Raw genomic sequence first — 10,905 nt, 5'->3', positions numbered from 1 at the left:
CATAGGCGAAGCGGAGCTTCCCATCACTTGCGATACAAAGCAAGCGCAGCATTGCAAGCTAGCGAATAGAAAATGAGACGAAAACAAATTCGAAAAAAAAAATCAGAAGAAGTTGAAAAACACAACCACCTGTATTTGAAAAAGCTGCTAGTGTTTATCATGCGTCACCTAAGCCGACAACTCGGTACACGCCCATTGAGCCAAAAACAAAGAATGCAATAAAAAATGCAATAATTGAACAATTAAGTTTTAAAACTTCGAAATCAAGCAACAGAAATAACGTGAATTTTTCAAACAAAAAATCAATCTAAGGTAAGTAGGCTGATAAGAAAAACGCCGAATCCATTCAGGCCGAATACAGCTTTTAAGCAAAAAAAAAATGAAAAATTAAAGAAATATACAACGAAGGGGTAGTAATTTGACAAATTACAGGAGTAAACCCAAAACACTTGCATCTACGATAAAAATTGCTGGCCGCAAAAGAAAACTCCACGCAAAAAAAAACAATTCAACTTTTTCCCGAAAATGTTTCAAATTCTGGAAAATACAAAGTCCGGCCGGCCCCAGAGATTTGGTTCAAACAGCATACGCGTTACCTCTAGGCCAAATGAGAAACTGTCTTGAACTTGCTTAGTGTCACTAATCAAGCAACTTCACAATTTCTTACAGATGTATAAAAAAGTTTTTTTGGGGAAAAAAGTATAAATCCGATTACAAGACACTTGCTCTTGCAAGTGTAAAAAAATTACAGGAAAAAAATTAGTATGTTGGCCAGGCTTGAACAGAAGAGAAGTGGAGCATCGCATCATTTACGATACAGCATACACGTACAACTATTACAAGTTAGCAGGCAAAACATAAGACGGAAGTCACTAGGTTGAAGAAAGCATTATGGAACCTGATCTAAACTACATATTATTATTGGATAAATTAGATATTTTACCACTGTGAAATATTTAATATTAACCAATCATAATCCATCCAACTAACAACCCACTTATTTGTAAGTGCTGAAATTACTTGTAATTTCAGCACCAGAGAGATTTGAATTTAACTTAGAAATTAGTTGCCTCTCCAAGAGAACTTCAGCAGTCGCAATAAACCAGTATACTCTAGATCTATTGAGCCTAGCAGAGACTAGTTAAACACCCTGAGACTAGTAGATATAAGAGTAAGATTAGGATCGGTATTAGACTAAGAAGTTGCAAGAATCTATCCGGCCGAAAATAAGATAGCGTGACGAGCAGACGGTGTACCCTATCCGAAATTACTCTATGATATAACCACATCGGTTCTAACTCAATTAGGAAACATTTTTAAAAAAATACCTCAAAACAGTTTTCATACGTTTGTTTCGAATGGTGTTCAATTTGAAAAAAAAAACTTAAAAAACCAGAAGCAAAATTAACGCCGCTAAAAAATTCAGTTCAAAATCAGTTAGCGAGCGGCAAAAAGTAGAAAATACTCTAGTAGACGCTAGGTGAATCAAAATTCAAGCAAGACAGAAGTTCTTGGCACTTTTTGATAGACAGAAGTTTATTCATAATTGAATCACAGCAGATTTGAAGTTGACGATGACTATGAGTAACTTCAACGTAGAGAACAGTTTTAGGGTGAACTCCACTGCATTTATGAGTTCTTTCAAGCTGCAGACAATTGATGGACAGCACAGCACGTCAACAACTCCTTTCTTCAAAAAGAATCCGCGAATTTGCCCAAACTGAAGCTCGCCGTTTATATTGAAATGAAATAAAACTATTCAGGCACGACTTATGGGCCAAGGAACCAAGCTCAAAAAATACAAAATTGTAGGTTGCTTTTACACTATTTTTGGTTGTCCAATCGGGCAGTCCCCCATTAGCTGCAGCTGAGGTGGCTTGGAATCGTTTGCGCGTTCCACGCAACTCGTGACATAACTCAAGCTTCTGTCAAGAAAATTTAGAGCTTTACATTTATGAAAATAGACACTTTTAAGCCCCAGTCAACACACCCTTCTTGGACCATACAAAAGCAAAACAATTTTTTTTGCTCTTCAAACGACACGAAGAACTCAGTTGATATAACACAAACCTAAGGCAATTAAAGCTACAAAATTGAACAAAAAAATTGAACAAAATCGAGTTGGTAACTTTCATATAATAAAAACTTTCATTTGTGAATAAAATTGCTTGAATAAGAAGAGAGGTGATGCTTTGAGGATATTGGATTTCATGTCTTGGAAAGTAAGCCGATTAAAAATAAGCGGGAAAACCAAAGTACAACAATAATCCGTTAACCTCATAACCTTATTATCCGAAGGCTCGCGCTTTACCACTACACCAAATGAGAGAAACCTGGAGGGTGTTGAGGTTCCACAAAAAACTAAATTCAATTTTTTAAAACTTTGTAAGAAAAGTTCTTTACGGTACAAAAAGTCTAGTTCCCGATTACAAGTACACTTTTTCCCCGCATATTAAATAAAAATTCGTAATCTTTTCCGGGGGATGTGGAAGTGGAATTTGAGCTTTCCAATTCCTTGTGCTATAGTTTTCCCGCATAAAACACTTCCAGTTGACTATCAGACTATAAGAAACCGATAAGAATTATATATTGGGTTGAAGCAACTGATTCTTACGCCTGCTTTAATCTTGAGAGTGAGCCACAAAAAAATGAAAAATGTTGAGAAAAAGCTACATTGACAAAACAATTAAGATCACCATTTGCCTCAGCTGATATTAGTTTTGGACGAAACATCGACCTTTAATATAATATAAATTTGCTGGCTATTGTCGATCAGAATATGAATGTGTTTTTAGACGTATTGTATTTTGCTTGACTGATGTCGATTTTGGCTGAAGGTCACAGTACCTGCAACTCAGGGATGCGCTTTATGATGGTTACCTCTTCTTGAGAGACTGAACTAAGTCTTGACACAAAATCGAAGCTTGGCTTCGTAAACAATAGGTAGAATACGCCAAAATCAGCTCTAGAAAGTGCAATTAGAATAGAAATAGGCCTTGAATTAGTAAAAACCGGCTAGATCTAGGATTCGATCAGCGAACTACTGCAATCTAGATATTTTGAGTCCCACGCACTTGCCACTAAACCACGCATGCCTAACCACCGCAATACAGTAGTCACGAATCAAGCAGCTACATGTGCTAATAAATTGCCAAAGCAATTGAGCAAAAATGGCACCAAATACAAATAGACACAATTTTGTAGGTAATTATTTGAAATATAAAAAACTGAAGGCATCCACACTAACTTTGCATGTAACAAATCGGAAGCCATAAAACCACATGTATAAACTATGCATTTCCAAAAATTGCGAGATATATTGAAATAGAAATCGAGTTTTTATTTTTGATGTTGTTCAAAACAAATAGCTTTTTTCGGTTCATTTGATGAAATTAAAATGCATTAACTGTGCTAAATTATTACTATTCGAATGTCTAAGCACATGTCATCAAAAAAACTGTAAAGAAGCACCAAAAAAAGCACCAATTTTTGCAACTTAGGTTCGAAAAAAGAAGGTTCTTAATAATACACTAAGCTGACGCTTAGCTAAAAGTGAGTATTATTTTTTTTAATTATTCGTTTTCAGAGCCCGTAATTAGTGTAGCTCTCTCTATTTTGTACTGCTCTCTCAGTTAGAGCTCTGTCTGGTTTACATAGGATAAAAACAATTAGCAATTTGACATTTATAATATGTAGCATTGACCTTCTATTTAACAGCTCTGCTCCAACTATGGTAACAAAAAAAAAACACCTAACGTAAACGTGTAGCACTATGCTACATTAACCAAGCATTGAAATTAATTTAGCAAGGGGTAATTAAGCCGACAATACTTGGCTAGACGAGTTGCTTCGAAAAACAATGTGTAACAAATTTGAGCATGTTAAAACGAAACCAAAGTCTTCCTCAGAACTCGCAGCAAATGACGATATGAGGCTATAAGGCTGAATAAAGCTTTTAAAAAAGTGGTAAATGCACAGCCAATATTTTTTTTATTAGTTTGGGTATTTAAAATACAAACATGCTCAAAATACAACTGTTGCACCATAACTGCAGCAGAGGCCTCCATGAGAAGATTCCAGCAGAGGACTTTGGGAGATGAGTCCGGTCAACAAGGCTGTTCATAGAAAAAAAAGTCAAGTACTCGATTACTTTCTTAACTGTAATAAGCTTGAAATTAATATTGAACAAAATTTTTAGAAAATATCAATGAAATAAAGCAAGAAAAAGCAAAAAAGATAGAAAAATTTCCGAAAACATAACCCGACGGGTAACTTAATCTTCTCACGGACGCAATTAACGGACAATTTCCCAAAAAGCAATTTAACATTATGCCGAAACATCATTTTAAGTCGGAAATCTAAATTTCTGTTTCGCTATTTCTAGCTGCAAACTCTTAAGCGCATGCAAAATTTGCAAGAAAGAAATATTCCGATAAATGTTCACAGAGAACTATTTAAACGACTAGCAAATTCCAAAAAAAATCGATTATTACCCGAGGATGTTTTCATTTGCTGTATAACTTTTGTCAATTTTTCTTTTCCCCCACGCGCACGAATTGTTGAGACTTTTCTAATCAATTTTATACAAATTCAGGCAGCTAAATAAATTATACGAGTATTCAATGGTCCCATGTGCTGCATTGGCACAAGGTTTATTGAAACATTTCAATAAGTGCAAATCAAAAAGATTCGTAAAAGTATTTTTACAAAAAAAAGAAGCTGTTGTACCCGAGAAAAAAGACGGAAATCATTGCTTCGAGAGAAAAAGTTTTTTTTTTAATCAATCAACTAAGTCAGCATCAATCAAAACGTCTAGGGTGAAACTCAATTTGACGAGAAAAAAAAATCGAGAAACGCAATTACCAGTGTCAAATAAATATTGAAACAAACTTGATCAAGCGATTAATAAGCTGACAAAACTTGGGTAGATCGCCGTTGAACTTTACAGATTCATTAAACTCCATAACAATTTTTTTTTGAACACAGGCAAAGCGAGGTGGGTATCTCTTGCGATACAATTTAAGCGCAGCATTGCGAGCTAGCGAGTAGAAAAAACAACGAAAACGACAAAACCGAAAAAAATGGAAAAAAAATTCAGAAAAGCTGTCAGAAAACAGAACCATAAAGTATTAAATAAGCTTGCAAGACAAAAAAACTTATCAAGCACTTAATAAGAAGACAAAATGGGTAGATGACCGTTGAGCCAAAAAGTCGTAAAAATCCATATACTGCCAACTGATTCATGTTTTTATCCTTCAAACGCCCTGTTATGAGCCAAGTAAACCCAAATGACATAAGCATACTAAAACGTAAGCAGCTCTGGCTGAGTGGGTAAGACGCGCGGCTTTTCAAACAAAGACCATGCGCTCGAATCCCGCTTTGATAACATTTATGGTTGTTTTTAGCCCCGAGCGGGCGCGTCCGGAATGCTCAAACCAATCCACAGAAACGTCCCAACTTCGATCGGACGAAGCCACTAGTCAATTGGGGTAAAAAAAGCGGTGTTCTGGAAACAGTTGAAAAAGACGAAAAGTGGTATGTGAGGAAGGACAGTATGGGGGGTACGTTGGGGTCGAGACATTCGGATCAGTGCTAAAATTTTTGTTAAAAGAAGAAAGGCTGGCCGAACCTTTAGAAGAAAAAACAAGGGATCTTGAGGTAAAAAAAACTAAGATAATTAAGCCGAAACCATTCAAGTCGAAAACAAACATTTTAGGTGAAAAACCTGAAACTTTACAAAATCGGAAAAAAATCATATAGAATGGGTATATAAACTAAAAATACTCAAAATTTGCCAGTTCGTTGACGAGTTCACACAAGAGCTTACGAATTGATTCGTTAAATTTGATCAACAAGTTGTTTACAACAAAAAAGTTTGTATTTGATAACGCTTGCTAATTTAAAAGCAATTTATCGGTTCAATCATTTCACTTGAAAAACCAATTTTTGATCTCAATTTATTGATTCTTTGCCTAAGTCCTTCAAGACTTTTTTTTCAAGATAATTTTAAGGCATCAATGTGAAATTAATCTGATTAAACCGTCTGAAACAAAACTTGAGAACAACTTCTCTTAAGAGCAACCTTTCTTAATATTTGACCCCTTTTATTGGAGAGCCCCGCTTGAACTCCACCTGATCAAGTTTGAAAACCCAATAATAGCACCGAAGGAAAAAACACGATTCAAGTGACTTCTAATCGCGTTGGGATAGTTTTTAATTTAGAAATCAAAATAACTATCACGTGACAAATGAAGTTCATAAAGGTTGATCTCAATATAGACGCCTACCTTTTTCAATGGAAAACCCCCGAAACCCCCTGTTGAAACAAAAAGAACTACAACAATGTAAGATTTGACTGGCTTATTAACAGGCAACTTGTCTGATACTCATGATGGCTCGCAAAAAAAAACAGGAAGTCAGGTTAACATGATATATTGTCTCCGTTAACAGTAGTAATTTCAAGTTCGCAACATAGATACAAATTATCGTCAATTAGTGGTACTACATCAGTGAGTAAAAGATCAGCTCAGAGCATTGAGTTTCGTGAATTAATCTATGTCCCAGCTTGCGAGTAAATGTGCTCTTGGTTCAACTGTTGTGTGCCAGCCTCTAGTTGTAATATTCCGCTCCAGTTTCGCTCACAAAGCGAACAGGATCAAGAATGCAACCAGGAGACAAAATAGTCCCATAGCCTCGGACAAGGCGAATCCCAGAATAGCAAATGAGAACAACTGTTGCTTCATTGAGGGGTTCCTAGCGTAGGCGATCAACATAGATCCAAAGATGCTTCCGATTCCTGCTCCAGATCCGGCTACTCCTGCTGCGCTAGCTCCGGCTCCGATGTACTTGGCGGCCGAGTCGATGTCTCGTCTAACTGCAGTCGTGTGCAATAGTTGCTGCGGCTGCACGGTGACGGCGGCCGACACTGCTCGTGCTCCGGATGTCTGGCTAATGAGGGTCACTCGTGGAGTGAATCTAGCAGCTCTGGCGAGGGCAGACATTGTTGAGATTTGAATTGTTTTTTGTTAAGACTGTAGCTGAGACGAGATGTGAAGAATCAGAGAAACTGATCTGAAAGCGCAGAATTGAGATTAACCAAACCAAATTTAATTAAGCATATGGTTAGAACGACGATACGTTTAAATACCAGCGCACAGTCAAAACTTTTCATGCATGCATTTGAGACCATCAGTTTTCGTGTGTTCTTCTGTTGAACAATTGATAAATTTACATTTACAGCAAAATGATTGCAAATAGTGTTAATTATTATAAAAATAACACATCACTATGTCATAAGGCAACAAACTCCAAATGACCTTGAATAATAGCAGGTATAAACAAAGACTCCAAATTTTGTGAAGATTCCTTAAGCTCAATGTTTTCCACTACAAAACTTTTTTTAGGTTTTGAGCAAAGAACAACCTCCTTGTGTCTTTTTGAAAGAATATTTCCGACAACAAAATGATGATTATAAGTTTTAAGTGCCTTCTCACACTTTTCAATGAGCGTATTTTCCTCAGTTTCTAATTTAAACGTGACCATAAAACAATCAGAGCACCATCTTTTGAGTACATAATGCAGAGCTTTAGGTACAGGGAAGAGATTCAAAGTGAGACAACTAAGTCCTGAGGGAATTTTATGTTCCGGTAAATTGTCAACTGGAATGTAGTAATCTGAAACAGCGGCGGCCGCATATAACATAAATCGAGGTCCCAGGCCGTTAGCTTCAATGCAAATGTGCCGCAGAATCGCAAAATATTCGTGAACAGTAACGAAATTAAGCAAAAACAAGCGCGATGATTTCTCACGAAGCAGCTCTAATTTTTCAATGGTCAGATGGTCATGTGAAGTAACATCGTCAAAGCTATTCGAAAACAAACCATCTTGCGAAATTTTTGTTGCGAAAGGTAACTCTTCGGCAAAAGGTAGCTTCGCGTTGTCACGTTTTAGCAAAATAACTTTGTAGTCTTTGTCGGCCAGGAACTCTTCCGAGCTTCTAGCACCTCTGAGTCCAGTTGAAAAATTATCCAGATGTCTCACTGGCTCCTTTTCCAGGGGCACACTAGTGCCTCCAGAGGTTACCAAAACTAGCCTGGAATCTTGCGATTCAAGCGAAGATTTGATGAATGCATTCAAAGAATCGGTTACAGCTTGGTTATAATTCAAAATAGTGTTTGAAGTTGCAATCATTCGCTCAAACTCAACGTAAGATTTGTCGTCCATATTTCACCAGCTAGTGTAAACTATGAAAGTTTGCCGATTATGCGAACATGATAAAATTAAACTTTGCTGCAGAAAATCTCAATCAATGATATAATATCTGTAACGTCAACGTTCATCTGAAAAGATTTAAAAGCTTGACTTCTAGAACTAATGTCTTAATTTAATGTTTGGCTATGGAAGAGACATCAAAATAAAAATACTACAGATAATTTATTTCCTTGAGAAATGAAAACATGGGTTTGACAGTCATAATTTACTTAGCAACTCCGACAATAGCAGGTCGAATAACTCTGTCTTCCAACTTAAAGCCTACTTTCTGCACATTGATAACAGTCCCACTTTCCTTGCCCTCGATTGGCTGGTAAAAAACTGCCTCGTGCTCATGTGGATTGAAGGGTTGGTCAATCGGGTCAATTTTAAACAAATTATGTTTCGAAAACACTTTCTGTAACTGAACTTCTGTCATTTTGAGGCCATTGAACAAATTCCTCAAAGGTTCATTAGAGCTCAACTCATCTTGGGAAACACTTTCAAGTGCTAACCCCAAAGTATCTGAGATTTCCAGAAGGTCTTTACTGAACTTCTGGATGCCAAAAATTTTAGCCTCTTCAATTTTCTTGCTCAATCGAATTCTTTGGTTTTCATTTTCAGCTATTGAACGTCTATATTTATCATCCAACTCTTTAGAACGCTCCGTTTCCTTCGAAAGCTGTTCTTTCATTGATTCTATTTCAGAATTGAGGGTTGAAACTTCTTCAACAGTGGGAAGTTTATGTTCAGTAGATGTCGCTTCCCTATCTGCAGATTGCTGTGATGTTTTCACGACTGAGGAGCAAAAACATCTACGGGAGCTTCTGACAACACGCGGGAATAATACTCGTTTGCAAGCTGTTGACAACATAGACATTTTTCAAAGAATCTGAAAGCTATACAGGTTTTAAAAAATCTATATTCCAGTTTGAATATAAATGAATTTCAAGCAATAAGCTTCAATTGCGCGTATCATAGCATTTTGCATAAAAACTATTATACCACTAAAACTACAATCAGCTCATAACACTTCAAGTTTACTCCAGTAACCAAGTTTTAGCTAGCTAAGATGTTTTATCTATTGTTTTCATGAACCTTGAATTTTTGTTGTACGCAGAGGCTAAGCTGCACTTCAAAAACAAGTAAAGAAAAATTAAAGAATACGAAAAAAGGATTTGAAAGAAAAATCAGCATAGTTTCAGATGATAAACCATAGTCAACTGCCATCAAAAAATCAAGTTTCGAACTTTTTTAACAGGCGAAAATTGGTATGGGATGAAAATTCTTCTTTTCTCCCTTTTCCAAGGGCAGCAATTCGTCGCATGCGAGAATATGTGCTCGTCCTAATTGACAATTTGCCTATTTGTAGAATTCGAGTCAAACTCCGATTCACACGAATTATTTAAAAAAGACTTAATTTAAGCTCAGTGGAGCAAGAGTTCCCTTTTAGCCGTGTCATATGTCACGAGCATCATATGTCACAAATCCTTGCATAACTTAAGCTTGCCAGTTTTATAGGGTAAAACGACTTATCCGCTGATGATACTCCTATTGAATTAGATCTGACACAACTTGAAGAATACTTGACATCACTTAGAAAACTTTTTGTTAAAATGTTCAAAACGCAAGTTGTCAGAACGCAGCAACGCAAATTTAAGGAGCTGTGATCAAAGTGCCAATTGCTTTACCAACAGTTTTTTGATTAGCCCCCAACTTGGCAACTCATGACATTTTTTTCTCAAATTTAAACGGAAGTTAGAATTAAAAAAACTGAATATGAAGACATCATACGTACCTCAAAAGCATAAAAGCAATTGAAAAACTTAAAATAAACCCCCATGCCAAAACTTTGACAACGAGAGAATTCAACTGCTGTCAAAGCTACGGAAGCTAACCAAAAAATTAATTGGTGAAGCTGCGGAAGAAGATGAAGACGATAACTCTGATGAAGAAATCACAACGTACCATATGCCAGCTCATTCTACCTGTCTACAAGAAACAGATAAAATACCAAAAGCTAAAACGCAATTTCGAAAGTAGTAGAAGTTGCTCCGGGAGAAAATCAAAACCCTTAATTTTCTGACTAACAAAAACTGCGATTACTTAGCATTCCTTTCTCGCTTTCCATTTACTCGGTATGGACTAACCTGCGACTGGTTAAAACGACTTAGTATTACACAGTATTTCATGTCAGACTTCTTCATTACTCTGGCAGATTCAGTTCGAATCCTGATTATCTTTTCTATGCACAATATTTATGCGAACTATCGAAACTACAAAACAGCTTTGGTATAAACTTGAAGAAATGTAAAATAAGAATCGCAGCTTCTTCGCTACTTGATGATCAATTAAAAATTTACGTCACAAGTTCCTGGAACACCTTGCCATTGAAAAACATTTACGTATGAGTTGTTGTCAATGGTTAGACAACTTGCTATTTCTGATTTCTGACATACAATTTCCTGCGCTAGCCCAGAATGGCTAGATTTGTACATTGCTTCATCGAGAAGCTTTCTTGACAGTCCCCTTTCTACTAATGATATAGCAAAACTGACGTATCAAGAAAAATTTAACCTCTCAAATAAAGTTCCTGCTCGATTCACGATATTTTCAATATCGACTAGAAAATTATATTCAGACTGGTTTAAGCGC

The 10,905-nt window shown here is 36.4% G+C and overlaps 4 protein-coding genes across 4 annotated transcripts in view; 1 reads left to right on the top strand and 3 right to left on the bottom strand.

Moving 5' to 3' along the window:
- Positions 1-10,905, top strand: part of LOC134845887 (protein IWS1 homolog A-like) — a 576,794-nt gene that overhangs the window by 160,463 nt on the left and 405,426 nt on the right. The window lies entirely within an intron of this gene.
- LOC134845852 (ATP synthase F(0) complex subunit C3, mitochondrial-like) lies at positions 6,417-7,121 on the bottom strand. Its single transcript, XM_063862953.1, has one exon. It carries the CDS (start codon positions 6,999-7,001, stop codon positions 6,639-6,641), a length of 363 nt encoding a protein of 120 aa, XP_063719023.1. The 5' UTR covers positions 7,002-7,121; the 3' UTR covers positions 6,417-6,638.
- LOC134845836 (uncharacterized) lies at positions 7,245-8,224 on the bottom strand. Its single transcript, XM_063862930.1, has one exon. The coding sequence runs from the start codon at positions 8,221-8,223 to the stop codon at positions 7,291-7,293; it is 933 nt and encodes a 310-aa protein (XP_063719000.1). The 5' UTR covers position 8,224; the 3' UTR covers positions 7,245-7,290.
- On the bottom strand, positions 8,471-9,150 carry LOC134845843 (grpE protein homolog 1, mitochondrial-like). The gene has a single exon (XM_063862943.1). It carries the CDS (start codon positions 9,128-9,130, stop codon positions 8,477-8,479), a length of 654 nt encoding a protein of 217 aa, XP_063719013.1. The 5' UTR covers positions 9,131-9,150; the 3' UTR covers positions 8,471-8,476.

The sequence above is a fragment of the Symsagittifera roscoffensis genome, chromosome 1 (assembly GCF_963678635.1).
Source record: "Symsagittifera roscoffensis chromosome 1, txSymRosc1.1, whole genome shotgun sequence".
NCBI lineage: Eukaryota > Metazoa > Xenacoelomorpha > Acoela > Convolutidae > Symsagittifera > Symsagittifera roscoffensis.
This window is presented reverse-complemented; position numbering and strand designations above follow the sequence as displayed.